The sequence below is a fragment of the Sceloporus occidentalis genome, unplaced genomic scaffold (genome assembly GCF_023333645.1).
Source record: "Sceloporus occidentalis isolate IW3139 unplaced genomic scaffold, rSceOcc1.0.p SCAF_17, whole genome shotgun sequence".
NCBI lineage: Eukaryota > Metazoa > Chordata > Lepidosauria > Squamata > Phrynosomatidae > Sceloporus > Sceloporus occidentalis.
The window spans coordinates 4,236,310-4,257,029 of record NW_028316997.1 but is presented as its reverse complement, the minus strand read 5'-3'; the positions used below and the strand labels follow the sequence as shown (position 1 = coordinate 4,257,029).

The window sequence follows — 20,720 nt, the reverse complement described above, 5'->3', positions numbered from 1 at the left end:
ATTTGGGGTTTCTGGTGAGTTTGTATCCAGTTGTGGTTTTGTTATTTGCATGATCAGCTTACATTAAGCAGATATCTAGTATCTAACATTAAAAATAAATAGATCGCCCTAATAATCAATGTGAGTCCTGGCATAGGATGGAGCTCAAGCTCCTCACACACTATTTTACATAGAATATATCATCTTTTGTTATATGTGGTGAAATATATATTTTTAATCTAACCTGTACCTCCAATGTGTGAAAGCATTATATATCTATCTATCTATATCTATCTATATATATAGATATAGATATATAATGTATGTATGTGTTTTTCCCTTTTTATTCATGTCAGTAGGTACTACACACATTTGATTACATTGATTGACTACATTTTTTTGGCTGTGCCTCCAATGCTTTTTCACTTTATTGATCAGTTAGTAGATAAGTGGAACATCTTCCCAGTAGAAGTAGTAGAGGCTAGTACAATGAGGGGATTTAAAAACGCACGCGGGAAAAATGGACAACCTAGATGGGCCGAATGCGTCTTATCTGCAGTCACATTGTATATTGCTCACTGTTCATGAGCCCAGGACATACTTGGAAACAGGAGAAATGTCAATGCTGGTAAAATACTTTATAAATAAATGTTTCTGTAAAGCAGATGTTTTTAATATTTTTTTATGTAATAGGGAGTAGTCAGTACACTGATGATATTACAACTCAGTAAAATCAGTTCATTTGTGTTTAAATATGAAATTATGACAGGTGGCTACTATATGCACTGTAAATGCGTTGTATGCGATCCGAGTCTATAAGTCTAGCTCAGGGGTGTCCAAGTTTTTTCTGCAGTGGGACACTTCATCAGAATTGTATCCGTGCGAGGGCCGCACTCATTTTTCACTGAGAGAAAATATGGCCTTTAATAAGATATGCAGATTAAAATAAAGTAAATGACGCAACACCTTTACTTTTCCTCTCACTGATTTCTGGGCCTACAAATTCAGGATTCTGGAAAAGTAAAAATAAAATAGTTCTATTTATTTTAGGGATGCACTAAAATGAAAATTCTGGACCAAAACCGAAAATTCAGGGTTCACTTAGCCGAAACTGAAACTGACCCCCCCCACACACATTTTAATAAAAGTAAGTTGCACACCAAAATTGTACAAAAAAATGATATATTATGATTGTTAACAGCAATCTCAGGCATACCCAGATTCCAGCATGTACTGGTTGGCTGGGCATTGTATTTTTTGTCCAATTTTAGTGTGTAACCACACTTTTATTAAAAGTAACACACCACAATTGGACAAAAATTTACAAAAATCAACAATATGACTTGGCATGATAGGAGTGTGATTGCTAACAGCAAACACACTCTTTTTATACCTAGGCAACCAGTGAATGCTGGAACCTAGGCATGATGGGACTGTGATTGCTGTTAGCAGATTGCTGTTGGCAATCACACTCCTATCATCCCAAGTCAGCCAATACATGCTGGTACAGGGTGGCTGTAAGTGCAGACCCCATACTGCTGGCAGCATCAATACACAAGGGGGGCAGCTAGCCAGGTTTCAGCATGTACTGGCTGACTTGGCATGATAGGAGTGTGATTGCTAACAGCAAACACACTCTTTTTATACCCAGGCAACCAGTAAATACTGGAACTTAGGCATGATAGGACTGTGATTGCTGTTAGATGTTAGCAGTCACACTCTTATCATCCCAAGTCAGATAATACGTGCTGGTGCAGACCCCATACTGCTTGCAGCATCAATACACAAGGGGGGCAGCTAGCCAGGTTTCAGCATGTACTGGCTGACTTTGCATGATAGGAGTGTGATTGCTAATAGCAATCACAGTCCCATCATGCCTAGGTTCCAGCACTTACACATCCATGCTATCACACACACACACACACACACAAATTCATTCATTCACAGATTAATTCCCTCAATCAGACATACTCATTCACACAACCTACCCCACCCCCTTACCTGCTCTACAGCTCTCGATGCCGCTCACAGACTTCAGCAGGGGGCGCGGCCTCCCTCGTTCTCCCCACAGAGGAGGCAGGACTGGAGCAGAGAATAGACCCTCCCACAAGTAAGCAGCAGGGCTCTTGTGATCCTGGCTGCCGATCTCACGCAGGCCGCACCTCGAGGTTTTGGCCCGCGGACCGCATGTTGGACGCCCCTGGTCTAGCTAGTGAATGAATGGTTTAGTTGAGGCTTCCTGATAGTACACTTAAGAGAAATGTATCCGTGTCACTTTTCAGTACACGGTAATAATACACTGAATAGGCAAAGCTTTTAAATAAGTGCTTACATTCATACTGGAGACACAGTAAGCATATTTTCACACAGACCTGTCGTTGACGGTAGCCTTTACATAAATCCGTACAGGAAAATAATCTGCCAATGTTTTGGTAACATTTTAAAACACCACGCTTTTCAGATATTTGTAAAGAAATGTTAGCCTTAGGCATTGTACCCCCATTTACAGCCCCCCCCCACTTTAACTTTATACAAAATGGGGATGCAGCCCATAATTAACCTATTAAATCAGGGTTGTGGCCTGTAATTGCAGTGTCTGTTGTGAAACTCATTGTGCAATGGGCATTTTAGTGCTTTCGCCTATGCCTGTTTTTTTTGTTTTTTTTTGCATCATCAAACCAGTTTATAATCTGCTTCTGATTAATGCCAATTTAGGTTGTGACAAGTCTGCTTTAAAGGCACACTCCAGCCACCATATGCCGTTTAATGCATATGATATTGTAGATGTCCCGTCAAATTTACATGGCTCCGGAATCCCCCATATGCGTTTGCCCTCTCCAGCTATCTTCCATGTAGGCAGGAGCATGATAATAATTACGTGACTTTGTGGTAGGACAGCAGCAGAGAGTGAGACCTGCAGAGAAGTCAGCTCTTTGCAAGTGATGATGGAAGAGGGAGTGTGTGCATGAGTGTATGGTATTAGTGCGAGTTAATGTAGGGTGTTGACATGTGTGAGTGTATGATGTCATTGTGTGTGAGTTACGGTATTGCTGTAGAGTCTGCATGTGACAGTGATTAGCATGTGTGATTGTATGCTGTTACTGTGTGGCATATGGTGTTAGCATGAGTGTTACTGTATAGTGGTAGCGTGTACATGCATCAATATATGGCATTAGCATGTGTGACTACATGCTGTTAGCTTGTGTGTGCATGCTACTGTATGCTGCATGGGGTTAGAGTAAGTGTGTGTCAGCATATAGTGCAAGTGTGTGTTAGAGGTACGTCTAGGGTTAGTGATGGGAGGAGACAGTGTGTGTGTGTATGTGATGTTAAAATGGGTGTAAGAACGAGTTTGGATATTCGTATGAGTGTATGTTTTAATTATGGCGGGGAGGGGCTTTAGGATAAATACTGCACCCAGGCACCACAACCCTACGTTTACCGCTGCGCGCAGGATATGTGTTTAGCCGAACACATCTCCTGATGTGATGTAGTTACTGTAGTCAGATCCAGCTCTGACTGCAGTGAATGCTCTGAGCAGGGGTATAACAAGCTCCCCATGCCAATGAGTGGAAAGTGCTCTTCTTGTTTTTTTTCCCAGGTGTACCAGGCATGCTGTACATCAATCCCTCTTATAGCACGAATCTGTTTCTTTCCAAAAAGCTTGCATTACTTGGTGCATCCATATTGTTTTCAAGACGTTTTACTCCTTAATAATATAGCCTGGAAGGCTGGCGGATGAAGACGGATGAGTAAACAATTATGCAGGATTAGCTGTACACACAAAGCCCTAATAAGGTTAATTAGTTCTTAACGAATAAAAGTAACTTCTATAAAATGTTATAGTGTTTACCACACCACAACATATAATCTACATAGACTGAGAAGTTGGTTGCCTCAAGGACCATGCCGCGGAAGGAGGAAGACTTGGTAGCATAAAACATTTTACATTCAATTTGCAAAAGCTAAATGTGTGCTATCAAGTAGAGATCTGTGCAAATCTGTGGAGCCATTTTAGGTCCTAACTTAGATGTATTTATTGGAACTTTTACCTTTTTTTCTTTCTTTCTTTCTTAAGTAAACTATTTTCAGAATTTTTTTTATATTTGAACAGTTAATTGAATTTGACTTGTGTAAGGATCTGCTTTTCTATTAAGAACTATTTAGGCCCTTATATTCATATATAGTGGATGTGCTAAGCAGTCTTCATTATTATAGTCATTATTTTATTATTCATATTTGTCTGATTTGACATATTGCTCGTGGCGCTTATACATTTCACTATCTCATCATATAATGAAAAATGTTTCCGCTACTTGATTTATTTATTTTTTTACCAAGCAAAGCAAGTATTTAGCGCACAGCCAGCAAATACTTTAAAAGCATCCATAAGGCATAAATATTGGGAATTCTGTCACATTATATAGCTATATATTGCTTAACCCGCCACTATGTCAAAGTACCCAAATTATGGCTTTTCTTATCTAATTTTACATGGCTATATTGCTTACTATGGAGCAGAATCAGTGGGACTGCACTACCTGTTAATCCTCTAACACTCTCATGCAATTTAAAGCCACAGGTTACCATTAATGAGGCATCTGTGTGGTAGGTGGGGTGCTTAACCCTAAGGTCTGGTCAAGACTTAGAAATATACAGAAAAAAATACAAAAAAGGAAAGCACACCCTAAAAGCATATAATAAATTATAAAAGATAATTAATATTTTTTCAGGATTTTTTTGTCTAAACAGTGAAGAAGTGCACAGGGAAATGAAATTGATATGTAGCAAATAGGTTTTTTTGCCACCATCACACGAGTAAGCATACAGTAAAGAAGCAAATCTATGTAAATTATATGTACAAAAAAGTTTTTACTGAAATTCTAGAAATAATGGAACAATTAAGAATCACTATTTTTCTCTTTCTTTCTGTTAAATGATTGCATTTACTTTTATATTTTTTTTTTATAGACATACCAGTTGATGCCTTCAAGAATGGATAAGAATTTCCGGTATTATTTCCAGCATCCATGGTCCCGTGTGGTTATTGCGTACTTGGTGATCTTCTGTAATTTCTTAATATTTGCTGAGGATCCAGTGTCTCACAGCCAAACAGAAGCCAACATGATTGTTGTTGGAAACTGCTTTTCATTTGTAACTAATAAGTACCCTGGGGGAGCATGGAATGTACTGAAAGTTATCCTTTGGTTGGCAGCCATTGTCACTGGACTGTTTGCTGGAAAATTTCTCTTTCATCAACGTTTATTTGGTAAGTTACATATGATTCCTATGTAATATAATCTGTGTGTATATAAAATATAATTATATAGGTTTTATTGTACTGAAATGTAACATAGGAAGAAAAGAGACTTGTGCGTTCGTATTCAAGCGAACATGAAAACCTACATGAAGGGTGTGTTTTCATTGTTCAGCCCGAATACTGAAGAAACGAACATGTTGGCGGCAAAACGTACACGAAGATGAAGACGCACAACCTGAAGAATTCGTCTTCGTCTTCGTTAGTATCTCCTAACTAATCTCGCTGGTCCTTTCCCCTTCTAGCCTACCTTATCTACGCAGCATCGCAGGGTTTAATGGGAGCGCAAATCTGTAGGTTCCCATGTCCTTATTAAATGTCCATGCCAGCAACTCTATTGGCCGCCCCATGATATGCCTATGTGCCACTCTGCCTCCAGAAATGCCTTATACCCCTATATGCCACTCTGGCATTTAGGGGGTTAAAAGGCACCGGTACGGGGAACTCTTTACAGCCGGGGAAAGTCTGCACGATGGACGCAGACAACCCCTGCTGCTAACCGCACCTCCTTCCGGCTGCAGCGGAAGTTGTCTACATGCTGCCCCGGCTACATGACCGGAGAGTCAGAAGCACAGGTAAGTTTGGGGGGGGGGTAAATGGGGGGGGCATAAGACAGGAGGATCCATGTCCCCTGCACTATGGAGCAATCATCATTATTGGGGCTCCCAATTTAATTTATAGCTCTGTACCTTTTTCTTTGCATATGTTACTACCGGTAATTTAGAAGGAAAGATTAGCACATCAAAAGAAGATGTTGCAGTTGGAGCACCAACTGGTCAATATGAGGGGGTCACAAATACTGGAACCTTTTTGGCAATTATCTTCATCTGGAAACTGAAGTGATCTGGATTTATTGTATTCATTGATATTGGCTGTCCTACTAACACCTGCAGCAGTGACCATGCATCTTCAGGTGTCATCCAACGCAAATGAAGTAATACCAGATGGTGCCGGCATGGAGAAGCAATGGAATAAAAATAAAAGCTATGACTTGTCTCAGAACCTCAGGCAGGAGAATGTGAGAGCATTTAAGGTGCACCAAAGATGACTTATTTAGAAACGTCTCACGACTCATAACAAATATTGTTGAAACAAAATATTCTCAATGTTTTTTTTTGTTTTTTTTTTAATAGGAAGTATACATGTACAAATGGACCAAAAACATTTTGAACTAATTTTTTTGTTTCATTTTTGGTCCACTCGACTCCTGCTCTTGAATGAGAGTGTGAGAGAGAGAATGAATAAGTGTGAGTGAGATTTAAAATAATTAAATGCAAACTAAAATTTGGAGCTCTTTGCTTTTTCAATTGTTTTGTTTGGGTCACAATTCGCTTTCTTACGGGTTGATTAAATTGGCAAATGTTCAAATTTTGTATGAATCCAAATGTATGTCTCACCAACGAAATGTGATAGGACTGGCGCACTCATTTAAGCTCCAGTTTCCATATTAAATGCATAATGGGGTTTATCTTGCAGAGGGGGCATACCCTGTGTGGATCCTATATTTAGAACCCCCTCACTTTCCAATCAGTCAGAAACAGCATGCAGGGAGAGTCTGTGCCAATGTGGCACCTCCAGATGAGTGTCACCCAGAGTGCACCCCGCCAAATTATGAATAGCCACTATTTTTCTACAAAAATAAATTTTATTCAATGCATATATAATACATCAAGATTCATTAACTCAATGTATATACCGGAAATGAACACAATATATGAATGCTATTAGGATATTGTTAGTGCATGAGGACCCATATACATTTATTAAAATAATAATAATAACAGAATACATAAAGATTAAAAAAGTAAAAAAAAAAAAAAAAAGACTAATAGACTATAAAAATGAAACCTACATTTAGTATGCATTCTTCATTGGCTGGTCTGGGACATTTAACTCTCTATTTAGTCACTGAGGTGATTTTGGAAATCTCTCTTTGACTTAATTATGCATTATGCAAAACCACCCAAGCTCTTCTGGCAGATAAAGCTCGCTGGCATTTTTCCTTCATAACACATTGTAATATGATAGAGCTGAAGAAACCCTAGGCAATTTCTGTTCATATTTATTCCCATCAATAAAACATTGGGTTGCTTTACAAGGGTGCTAATGGTTTATACACAAGTTAATTATATAAATCTTGAATTTATGACCTTGCAATTAAAAAATGCTCACTTTTAGAGAATATTTTTTCATTTCTTACAATTACATATGTTTGTGTTCTATACAAACAAAGTCATATAAATATAAAATGTGATATCTGGATTATGGAAACCCACATTTTAATAGCGATGAAAAAACATTTGGAGTTTTTGTGGTGAAAAGTCTTGTCTGTCTGCTGGCCAACTTGGCTTTTCCCACAGGGTCTTTCACAGGCCCATATCCATGGCTTCACAAATCTGCTTAAAACACATTATTTTCTGACAATTCTCCAACTCCAGGCAAATGTATCGTAATTATGTTTATTGCCAAGCACTTACACTGGCAACACCCCACACATTTTCATCCTTTCATTCTGTAAATGAGCAACGTTGTTGAATACCACAAAGAAGAGACTGTGGCAAACTATGGTCCAAACTGAGGTGTCCTCCCTCCCTTTTTAAAAAAAAAATTAGCTTATGGAACGTCTGATGTATCTTCTTTAAATGGAATCAAAGCTTTTAACAGCTGGGCCTGAATATAGCAGGTTGTGGGAAATAATAACCAGGAGGAAGCTGGTCAAACAGACTGCATCAGGAGATATAGTGCAAATCGTTACAAACTAATTTGCTCAGTGTAATAATTAACAATATTATTGTGCATCACATCTGGCCTTGTGTCTGTTTTGACACCAGTGAGCCCCCCTTATAATTTGACTGAACTTTCCTCTTGTTCTACAATTTCTGTCAGGCCGGGGTTTTTTTTTTTCTCTAGAAGGTTTAAAAGATGTGGCACACAGGGGGTATATTTTCCATTGGGGCTGATGTAGGGCAGCACCCCAGTCACCTCCGTCTCAAATCTTGGGCTAAATAAGAGGAGGTTTGTAAGCTTATACACTAGAAACTTAAAGTGGGTTAGCCCCCTAAGAACTATTTTGGCCCAACTGGGCAAGCACAGGTTCAACATTCTTCTTTCATCTACCATTACTTCTGCATTATATTTGAATATACCCACACAAGTTGTTGTTTTTCTTATTATCAAAGCTTTATGTTTTCCAGGTCTGTTTAGAATAGGCCTGTGGCTTTAATATCTGTCACAAAAATAGATTTTTTTTTTTATATGGGGAGTTAACCGGCTTTTCATGATGCCAGTTTAGTGCCGGTCTCATGATATATGCTGTCCATATAAGTCTATTATCCCCTTAACGTCCATTGCCGGGTCAGGCACGTCATGCAAAACGGTCACTTAACGACCTATAACGTGCCTGACACGTCATGAGACTTAAACACGCTTAGAAAGTGATCAACGTTCATTTTTTAAGCTTAAACGGTGTTGCTGTAATGCCTCGATGTCGAGGCATTCAGCAACACCGAGATCGGCATCATGGGCCATGTCTGGCCCCTCTCCGGGGCGTCAACAACCGCCATACATTGTATGGCGGCGGACGCCCGTTTTAAAAGCGTTTAGGAGGTGATCAACGATCACCTCCTAAACTTCAATGGTGTCGCTGGAATGCCTCGATCAGTAGGCATTCCGCGACACCAAACACTTACCCCAGGACGGGCTGTGACCGCTCCGGAGAGCGGTCACAGCCGCTACTGCCGGTGATCTTCGCCATCCGCAAGATGGCGGCCACCCGGGAAAAAAAAAATAAAGTTGAAAAAGTTCGCTAGATGGTCTCCAGACCCTCTAGAGAACTCTGGCTCCACTTGCAGGTTGAATACAGGTACTGCATTCAACCATACAAGTCAATGGAGCCCAGCTTTCTAATCACTATGTGATTAGTAAAATATTTAAAAAAAATAATGAAAAAAAAAAAAGCTTGAAAAAAACATGGTAACATTTAAAGATTATTATGCATCAGAGGAACTATCCAGTTCCAGCAAAATGTCCAAAAAGAATAAAATAAAAAAATAAAGTTTATTATTATGAGCAAATGCTAACATTAGCGCTGTATCTTCCCAAAAATCCTGACATGGAAGAATTTAAATAAAAGCATTTCAAATACCCAAGGGGTGTCTAATTTAAAAAAATTAATGGTTTGATGGGGTAAATTGGAGTGGCCGGGCTCAAAGATAGGGCATAGGCACAGACTGACCGAAATGGGGGAAAAAAAGCGCACTTCCAAAATGTGGCATTTTAACCCTAAACACCAGACAAACCCATACATGTGGGGTATGACTGCACTCGGGAGATGTTCCTGAACACACATTGGGGTGTTGTTGGATAGTGATGTATACCTGGAGCTATAAATTTATACCTAAAGTACAATTTGTGTGAAAAAAATAGCCCCAAAAAATACTACTACAAAGTGTGGCAAAGGCTGATCTGATGCATGGAAAGGGTTAAATACTACCATTTTAAGTACCTTGGGGTGTCTAGTTTTCAAAAATATATGGTTTGATGGGGTAAATTGTAGTGGCCGGGCTCAAAGATAGGGCATAGGCACAGACTGGCCAAAATAAGGAAAAAAAAGCACACTTCCCAAATGTGGCCTTTTAACCCCAAACAGCAGTCAAACCGATGCATGGGTGGTATCACTGTACTCAAGAGATGTTGTTGAACACATATTAGGGTGTTGTTTGATAGTGATGTATACCTGGAGCTATAAATTTATACCCAAAGAACAACTTGTGTAAAAAAAAAATACTACCACAAAGTGTGGCAAAGGCTGGTGGTAGAATCTCATGCATGGAAAGGGTTAAAATACTAGCATTTGAAATACCTTGGGGTGTCTTGTTTTCAAAAATATATGGTATGATGGGGTAAATTGAATTAGCCGGCTTCAAAGATGGTCCTATTAGGACATGGGGGCAGAATGACCAGATGTAAAAGTTCCAAGTTAAAAAATGTGCACTTCCTAAATGTGGCGTTTTACCTCCCAAACAACCCGACAAACCCATGCATGGGGGGTATGACTGTACTCGGGAGATGTTGCTGAACACATATTGGGGTGTTGTTTGAAAGTGTTGTATACCAGGAGCTGTAAATCCATACCTGAAAACACAAAATAAATTACTACCACAAAGTTTGACAAAGACTGGTGGTAGAACTAGTGCATGGAAAGAGTTAAAATTCTAGCATTTGAAATACCTTGGGGTGGCTAGTTTTCAAAAATATGTGATTTGATGGGGTAAATTGCGTTGGCCGGCTTCAACGATACCCGAAATGGCACATGGGGGGAAGAATTACCAGATTTGGAAAAAATGGTTTTGAAATAGCAAAACGCTACTTGTACTTAATGCTCCGTAATGCCGAAAAAAGCAAAAAAACCATAAAAACATTAGTTATTTCTAAACTCAGGACAAATAGTAGAATATATTTTTAGTATGTTTTTTCATTAGCTTTTTTTGGATGAGTAAAAGATTTTTGGGGTAAAAGTCAGAAAATGTGTATTTTATTTTTAATTTTTCATCATATTTTATAAATTTTTTTATGGGAAATTAGATATGATCAAAACAATGGTATCTGAAGAAAGCCCTTCTTGTCCGGAAAAAAACAACATATAATTTGTGTGGGTTCACTAAATGAGTGAGGAGAAAATTACATCTAAACACGAACACCGCAAAAGTGTTGAAACAGCCTTGGTCCCAATGGTACAAAAGGTGAAACACAGCCTGGTCCTTACGGGGTTATTGTATGACTTTGTTGTGCATCCCAGGCATGGTGGATTTAATGTACTGCAATCCATGAAAGTTCCCAAAATATCTTTATTGCAATTCCATGGATATACAAAAAAACTTTTATTAAGTAATGATATTGGTTGGCAAGGTAGGTAACATGTTGAGTGGGAGACATGTTGATGCTTCAGTTGTGTACAAAGAAATATAGCATATAATACTCAACTAAAATATGGCATCTGTTCGTAGAGTTTGTAGCTGACAGTGTAGCCAGTCCATAGTGTACTACCTAGGGGTGGGCAATGACCCCAACGCGGTTTCTATAACACTTACACAATGCTGTGAAAGAACACTTCATTGCTTTTATTTGGCGCTGAAATTTGTAACTTGCCAGTATGAAGATCAGCGGGTCTGCACAGCTACTGATACTACAAATTATTTCAGAGAGCTGATAGACTGCGAAAATTGTGTCCGAGTCTGCTGAGTAGTTAAATCTAGGGAGTAATAATAAGGCCATCATCACATGATATGGAGCAAATGAGATAACAAACACTATCATTGTTACAGAGATCAGCATTAGTGGCTTATGTACCTTTTTCCATGTAGGATTCTGCTCTTTAAGGTGTTTTAATGCCCTTAGAGAAGAAAGGTAACAGGTGAAAATGACTGTGCCTGGAATAATAAATCCAAAAACAATTCTGAAGACCTTAATTGCATAACTCATTGGTCCACCTGTACGATCAATGCATGCTGCTATGTTGCCTACTCGTTTTGCTTTTAACATGTAATACAGATCTGGAATAGATTCAAGAAAAATGAAAAGCCAGATTGTTATGGTACACATTTTGGCTTTTTTCTTGTTCCACCATTTTAAGGAAGTCAATGGATGCACGGAGCAAAGATATCTGTCAAAACTGATGAGTGTTAAGAAAAAAATACTCCCATAGATGTTAATGTTGAAGAGTAATCTCTTAAAGTGACAAAATGCAGGCGCAAAATGAAAGACTGGCTTCTTCAGGTTCAAGTACAGTGATACGGGAACAATTATAATCCACATGAAGTCGCAAAGTGCTAGATTGAATACAAAAATAGTGCTACTTGTCCATGACCTCTTGACATATGCATAATTGAGAAGTACGATGGTGTTTCCAAAAAACCCAAAAACGAGACATGTGAAGCCCACCGTTATTAAAATGTAACAGTACCACTCAAGCTTTTCTGCTGTTGCGCATAATAAAGCAACACACGTCTCATTGTCGGTCTTACTATGTAATGGTCCTACAAGTGAGAGAATGAAATATTTTTAGTTAGGCAGTACAAAATAATACTCTATCACAACTCACTATTTTAATATTTGCACAGAATTAAAGCAATGTGAAAAAGTTAATGGAGGCAAAAAAATGTAATCTATATTTGTAAAGCTCAACTATGTTAAGGACACATAAACTTTGCCCAGAAATAAACGAAACCACATCAACATTTTGCGAATTCATTTTTTCATGGAACAATTTAATCCTGTAGTCCTGTAGTGACCGAAAGGAAGGTCTTTGAGGCTTCTCAAGGGTTTGTGCCTGCCTTGCATTTTCAAAGGATATATCAGGTTTTTGGCACCCTAAGACAAGCATGTGCTGTGCTTTATGAGTTATAAATAATAGTCTATAAATATCAGATCAGAGCAACAAAAAGTCACAGTACATGCCTAGCACTCTGTAAAACTAGGAACACTTCAACTAACACCATTAGCTCTGTTATGGGCCTATCTGATCCAATATTCGCTAAAAAGATTTTTTTATATATATAATAAAACTCCAATCATTGCAACCCAGTGTGTCTGCAAGGAGCTTATGTGATATCTGAATACCTTATTTAAAAAAAGTGTATTTTGTTTTTATTCAGTTATCAATTTGGAGCTTCTTTGGCACCAGTCAGCCTGCAGATTTTAAATTGCACCATTTACACTTTTTGTGACGTTTCATAATGTTGAACTACAAATGTATGGAAGAGAATGCTTTAACAAACATGTCTATTAACTTATAAAAAAGTTCTTTACTACAAGAACTAACTGACTGATGTGTGTGTGTTTATTTGGAACAGTGGATCAAGCGAAAGGGGAAGCTAAACGTGCACATGGCCTAATTTGCTGCTGTTTAGTTTCTTGCCGATGCCCCTTTTTTTTATCTTGGCATAGACAACATGAATCACACGATTAGGCTACAAAAACATACACAGAGAGCCCCAAATCTAGGAGAACCATTGCGTCGGGTAATGGTTAAGGGAAGTTTACCATGTGTGTCTGCGTTGTCTTCAGAGGAGTGAATAGTACATTGACTCATTGACCAAAAAGTTGCTCCATTGAGAAGAAGTGTGTGTATCGTCCTACACGTCGCTGTCTCAGGGAATAATTCTCAAATATCATCACACTGTGAAGCCATTGGCATTTTGTGTATTTTTCTCAGATTTTAAAATGCAAATGAAACAGTGGTGTATTAAGAAGAAAAAAAGACTGGAAGAACATGAACTAATGGGCCACGTGTCTATACATTGTAGTGTGAGTTAGTGTAATTTCCAATTAAGGAAATTATTGAGGCTCAGATCAACGGACAGATAATTTGCTCTTTTAAATAAACCTCTGTTTTAGGGATGGCCCCATAAGATCTCTAATAATACTATTATGAATTTGTAAGTGTTTCAGAGGTTACAAATGTAGGTTACATTGTAACATGGTGTTAAATGATGTCCTTATCTGGAAAGGCCATACTCATGTTGCCTTGTATCTGAATGTAAGATAAAACTCTCTTCTGTTTCAGGATTTTTTTTTATTTATTTTTTTTGGACGGGGAGATATAAATATAGGTTATAACAGGGAAAAATATAGTTTAAGGATTTTTATCACCTTCTTTCTTGGAACCAGTGGCAAGAATAAAGCTTTTTGCACTAAATTATGCATATAGTATCAGGAATAAAGTTTGTTAAGGGAATTAAAGGGGTTTCCACGTGCCAGCTCGCTTTTGTTTAAAGGTTAATGCTTTCTGAACACATAGCACAAAAAACAAAAAGATGTTTGTTCTATTAGAAAATGAAGAGTTTATTCTTGCAAGGAAATGTAAAAAGATGTTGCAGAGGAACGATGGTGTCTACCACTATGTCGTTTGCAGCCTACACCCTAAAGCAAAAAAAAATGTAACCTTCGTTAAGTATTAAGCATTAAGACACGTACAGGACTCTATTTAAAAACAGTTTGTCAACATCATCCCAGAGACACCTCAATTCAAGTGTGTCCTGACTGTGCATCCTCTGTCGAGTAATCTGTGATTGTGCACTTAAATACCAGTATACCTTTTCTTGATGATAGCACAAAAGTTTATATTTTTTTACTATGACTATGGTTTCATATTTTCCCTTTCATATAGAACTTTGTTCTTTCTCTTTATACATTTTCCATGGCACTGACAAATTCAGTAATGTTAGGATGAAATTAAGACTAAACAGAAAATCTTTGGTCAATATCTTATATTAATCGGACACTATGTTTTTTTGTGTTCTAGATTGTGTTATTTCCTATATGATTATTTTTAGACATGATACTGTTATTGTAACTGGATTGAGATGATTGCTGCATTGAGTATGCTTGGTTGAGTATGAGCTTGTCTTTTCTGACCATTTACATTTTCTCCACTAGATCTTATTGGGAGAATACCAAACCAAGTCATTAAGTATATGTCCGTAATGTGAACGCATTCTCTCCAATCCATTTCTAGCAAACCGGTCTTTTTTATGGTGAATACTATAGTTATAGGTACCCAAGGGAGCCACAGTTGTAAAATGGCTTTATATGTGGATAGTATTTAACATCCACTGGCCAAAACTCTCATTTATTCCTCAGACATATACAGACAATAACCTTGAATGGAGAAAAAACATACAACATTTTGGTTGGCTTAACATTCTATGTATTTAAATGTTTTTATGTAAACTTTTGGTTTCTAAATTTTTACAAAGTATACACACCCTTTACGTTAACAGTGCCCTTGGAATTTATGACATTTATAATTTGCTCTAACTTAGTTGGAAATAGAATTTGATACACTTTGTACTCATTAGCATATGCTCAATGTCACAAACTGCATCATGGATTTTCTAAAAAGTATCCTTACCTTGCTTTAATAAGGAGTTATTTCCACTTCCAGTCATGTGCTTTAGAAAGCAGGTTTGGATTTTTGATTTTAAACGGGAATTTTCCTCCATCGGATCTTCAAAGCCTGTGTAGTTGTATTCCACTAACATGCTGTGGAACATAAAATGTATGCAATGTGTTGTGTAGATGCATGCAGGTCTTCAATTTCAGTACCAACGCTGAACCACTATTTCACTGGGCAAGATGACTGCCATTGAATGTTTGCTTTTCAATACGGGCTTATGTTTGCACAATTAAATTAATTTCCCTCACAATGGAGTGCTTTTTCTGCAATGAGTTCCTTTCTGCTGGGTTTTTTTTTTTTTTTTTTATATTTGTCTATTATGGAAACAAAATAAATCACAATTTTTATTGTCTGCAGAGACGTATATGCAAAGTGATCAACGATACGCTATGTTTTTTAGTGTCTGTCATCTGTAATTAAGGACAGCGAAAAAGAAAAGATGCAGGCAAAGAGTATTTGTTTGTTAGAAGCATAAATCAGAATAGATTTAAAAGCCCGGTGACAATTAAGCCCTGCATTATCTTGCAAGAGGCAAACCCCTTGAAGGTGCTAGTGTTTCAGATAGATTAGCTAGTAAATGTTTATTCACCTTAATGGCCATGCCAGATTGTAATAAAACGTGGGGAAGACGTTTGGCGGAATACCTGATGCAGTTTAAACAGGGAATTTAGTCCACTTTCTTAAAGATGCTGAAATAGGCTGCAAACTAGAAGTCCTTTTGCCAATTTAAGATATGTTATAATATAATTTGTGTGTATTTAAATAAAATCTGGAACTTTGAACAATTACTGAATGTAGCTATAAACACTGTTTTTGTTTTAGGTCAGTTACTCCGCTTGAAAATGTTCAGAGATGATCATGGCTCATGGATGACCATGTTTTTCAGCACAATTCTTTTCCTTTTTATCTTTTCTCACATCTACAATCTCTGTCTTCTAATTCGTGGGAACATGAGGTAAGGATTATGTTTGGTCTCACTTTTAGTTACCTGCAGTTTATATGCAACTGAAACAGGGGTAATGGGAACCCTTATCTTTTTTACATTTTCCAAAAGTGCTAGAAAACCGATGAACTACATCACACATGTCCAATGTCCCTAGTTCAGAGTTTAGCAACACAGGTAAATCTTTATTGGAAGCTAATCACTATACATGTGCCCATGTGAGATAATCCTGAAGATGCACTCTTGATGCACTTGAGGACAGATATTAAGAAACTTTGCCCATTATAAACTTTTGTCCTCAATTTATCCAGTTGAAAAAAAATGAAATAGGATTTTTATTTCAAAATAAGACGAATGCAGTTCCTTTACATGTCAGCTTTAGTAAGTGTTGTTTTGGAGAAATGCTTTCTATAGCAAATAAACCAAGAAATTAAATTTGCTTCCACTAGATGGCAAACTATCATCTCTTTTAAAACCTATTTTCAAAGCGCTATATTCATCATAGCGTCATCTGGTTTAATATGCAAATTGCTGGTGAACTATTTGTTGTCTTGGCATCGTATTCCAGTTTAGATAGCATGGATTAAAATAATATTATAGTGTACTGTTGTATGTCATTACTATAGAATGCATCTGTCATTAAAAATCAATTACTGAAATGCAAAATCCCTAATATTTTCTTTCAGTTCATCTATATTCACTATATCATTTGAATAACAATTATTTTTATATCTATATTTCACCATTGATTATCTTTTTATATAAGAAACAAACATTAATTTGCAAATTGACCTCAACTACATACCCAGCAAGCATTATGCAAAAAAGTAGCACAGCTTCTTTCCTATTTGTTTATATTTTATATGATTTAATTGGTTGTCCTGCACAATTGTTACGTTTGCACAGGTGTGGAAACCAGGATGCAGGATACAATGGATCAGTCTCTTATCGGACCTAATCTGGTATGAATGCCTCCTATGCAGGAGCAGTGTTGCTAGCACAGGGCAACACTAGGGATAGTCCAGTACTCAGGCAGAGAATAAACAGGCAATCCGGGTCAGGAGCAGAGAGGTCAATGTGGTCAGTAAGCAAGCCAAGGTCGGTACCAGGTATCAGGCAGAGAGTGGTCAGGCAATCCGGGTCAGGAGCAGAGAGGTCAACGTGGTCAAAAGGCAAGCCAAGGTCGGTAACGGGAATCAACATGAATCATCAGATATCAGCACCAGGTAGGCATACAGGCATCAGTGCTCAGTTTTTAAACTAGCCGCCCTTCTAGATCCCGCCCCCAACTGTGACGACGTCCAATGGACGTTGCTTCTCCTCCGCAGGGGTATGGGATCGGAAGGGGGGCGTGTCCAGTAATGCCGTAGGTGTCCATCACTGTGCGGCGGTTCGTTCTTGTGAACCGCCGCGTATGAGGACACAGTGTTACCGGATCGCCCCGGGAGGGGTAAGTATCGAGTACCCGCCACTCGGGGGTACTCGGGAGATGCACTCCGCACCGGAGCGCGACGCCACGAGCACCCGGGCGACGCGTCCCGGACGGGACCGTGACGCAACGGGTACTCGGGCGACGCGCTCCGTACAGGAGCGTGACCCTGTGAGTCCCCCCGCAACGTACTCCGGCCGGGATCGTGACACTCATCTAACTGTGAGTATAAAATGTATATTTGGGCTGCAGAAAGTTAGGGGAGGTGGAGGTTAATTTAGGGGAAGTTATAGTTAATGGGGTGTTTAGGGTTAATTTAGGGGCAGTTGCGGTTGATGGGGTCTTCAGGGTTAAATTAGGGACAGTTGTGGTTAATGGGGTGTTTAGGGTTAATTTAGGGGCAGTTGTGGTTGATGGGGTGTTTAGGGTTAATGTAGGGGCAGTTATAGTTAATGGGTTAATTTAGGGGCAGTTGTGGTTGATGGGGTCTTCAGGGTTAATCTAGGGGCAGTTGATGGGGTCTTCTCTTCAGGATTAATTTAATGCTGAGGACTGAGGGTTAATTGAATTAATTTAATAAAGTTAACTTAAGGTGCAGTTAGAGGTAAAGTGGGACGAACTAAGGGGAATCTAAATCCTGGGGGCAGTGAATATTAACCCTGTATTTATTTATAAAAGTATTGTGTCTGTGAACGAGTCTGCAAATCTGAGTGCACTATGGCATATCAAGGGGGGTATACGGCATACCTGGGGAGGACGGAGTGACATATCAGGGGGTATAAGGCATACTGGGGTATATAAGGCATATGTGGGGAGAGCAGTGTGGCATGTCTAGGGGGGCAGTGTGGCAAGCCTAGGCTCAAATGTGCATAACTGGGGGGCAGGTTGGGAAATAAAAACAAGAGATGCATTTTTATCAAAGTTTTTTTATTCTGCCGTTTGTTTTTAACATCCTACGTTACTTTTATTACATTATTTTAAATAAATAATAAAAAAATTAATCGAAAAAATAATCTGCCAACTAATCGATTATGAAAATAATCGTTAGTTGCAGCCCTAACCACAAGTATAGTTGATATTGGAAAAGGTAGCAATCTCTAATAAGTGATCTGTGGGAACGCTAAATGTCACTCAAGCAAGTACTGCCGGACTACATTCTTGATCCTTTGCTTTTGAATTTACATGTTACTAAACAAATTGTGTAATGTTATAAACATGGCTCATTTTGTGTTTGTTGAGAATTATTTCATAAAATTTAAGTATCGGTATTGATAAAGTGAATATATAGTAATTTTTTTTAAGAAATGTATATGTTTTAAGCTAAACAAGGAAAGGAATTCAGAAACTCATAACTTTAATATTTCATATATTTCAGGGGTAGTAGTTCACTCCCAAAAGTCAGTACCTGCATGATGTCAAGCAGAGGCATACAAGCTACTGGCATTCATTAAAAATAGTATAAATAGTCTCAAAATGTAATTATTTCTCCATACAACCATTAATTAGACCTTCACCTCATATATATATATATATATATATATATATATATATATATATATATATAATATATAATCCGTGGGTCAGGGTTTCACTTGTAACTAGAATTATTTTGTTATTTTACATTAATAAATTCATGAGTGTCACATACAAGTAGTAAGGAGACACCGTGGTCAGGTAGGACTCCAGGACAGAACAGTTCATACAAGCCGAGGTCAGGATTCCGGAGAGCAGGATAGTTGATAAACGTAGCCGAGGTCAGGATTCAGGAGATCAGGATAAACGGTAAACAAGCCGAGGTCAGGATTCAGGATCACAACGTAGTCAAGCAAGCCGAGGTCAAACACAGGAATCAGGAAGGTAAACGCTATCTGGGCACTAGCACAAGGCATAGACGACCATCAGAAGGCAAGGTGTAGCTGGTCTGAGAGGTTTATATGGGAACCGCAGAGGAAGTCCGAATCTCCCATCAACCCATCATGACATCACTTCCGGTGTCCGGGAATTGCGACCATCTTGAGTGTGGCGTAGTCTCCCTTCATAAAGACCTGCAGTTAGGGAGTTCGCCACTAGAGGACGCGCGCTGAAGCAGGATGCCGTGTACCAGGAGGTCTGCCTCTCCTGCGCGGCACTTCAGAGGATGGCAGCGGAAGTGAACGTGCGGTGGAGGGGGGTCTCCCTCGTGGCGGCTGCTGCGGAGGTGGCCGTGCGGTGGAGGGGGGTCTCCCTCTCCTTCGTGGCGGCGTGGGAACCGGGGACAGGTGAGTAACAATGTGTTGTTGTTTTTTTTCTTCTTCTCGATCGTTCTATAAAAAAACTATTTTTGTTTGATGCATTTTCTTTTAGTAGTGGAATCTGGTTCTTACAATTAATTATGGGACTCTAATATGATTAATGTAGAACAATGCAATATGCCTTGCTGTTAATAGCAGCAAGTATAGCATGTGATTTTTTCCAACCTTGTGCAAAATAAATAATATAGCGAAATTTTCAACCTGCTGAAGTTGCTTGTGGGGAGAAGATTCATAAACCTTCTAAAATTAACATCCTTGAATATCTGATTTATTTTTGTCCATGTAATAGTCTAGGGATTTGGTCCATCCGATTTTATTTTGAATATTAGGGTTTCCACTGAATATTCTGTTCTGTGCAAATAGTGCTTGAAGTGTCTTCCTTAAGAATGCGCGTCTGTCACCTTGTCCTTCCTTTGCTCATCAAATAAATCTGCCTGATCTGTCCTGTCACTTGTCTCGCTGATTTGTCTACTTTGTCATGTTTAATTTACCTGTACTTTAAAGAAATTCCAATGCTGAAATACAATTCAAAACTGATTTTCACAATGGCAGCTTTAATGGTTTAATAGACTTAGCATTACTGTGTATGTGCGTGTATATATATGTATATAAATATATGTTTAAAATATAAAGAAATTGCTAGGCTAACACTTGTAAATGTATATTGGACTACTGAAAATATGGATTTATTAGCATATATTTATTAACGCAAAGAAGATCAAACAAAATGCATGATTCAATAGCATTACCAGACTTTCATATGTTCACCTTACTACTTTTTTCCTTTTTTGCTATAAAAAATGGTC

At 38.4% G+C, this 20,720-nt stretch overlaps 2 protein-coding genes across 2 annotated transcripts in view; one reads left to right on the top strand and one right to left on the bottom strand.

Moving 5' to 3' along the window:
- The first annotated feature begins 4,974 nt into the window (after window positions 1-4,974).
- Window positions 4,975-20,720, top strand: part of LOC149302762 (transmembrane protein 117-like) — a 113,825-nt gene continuing 98,079 nt past the window's right edge. Inside the window, exons 1-2 of the mRNA XM_089481971.1 lie at window positions 4,975-5,248; window positions 16,074-16,206. Coding sequence (XP_089338097.1) covers window positions 4,975-5,248; window positions 16,074-16,206 — 407 coding nt within the window. The remainder of the gene's footprint in view (window positions 5,249-16,073; window positions 16,207-20,720) is intronic.
- Window positions 11,342-15,336, bottom strand: LOC149302763 (P2Y purinoceptor 1-like). The gene is made up of 2 exons (XM_089482155.1): window positions 15,207-15,336; window positions 11,342-12,330 (listed from the first exon to the last, which is right to left on the bottom strand). Exons 1-2 carry the CDS (start codon window positions 15,334-15,336, stop codon window positions 11,342-11,344), a joined length of 1,119 nt encoding a protein of 372 aa, XP_089338281.1.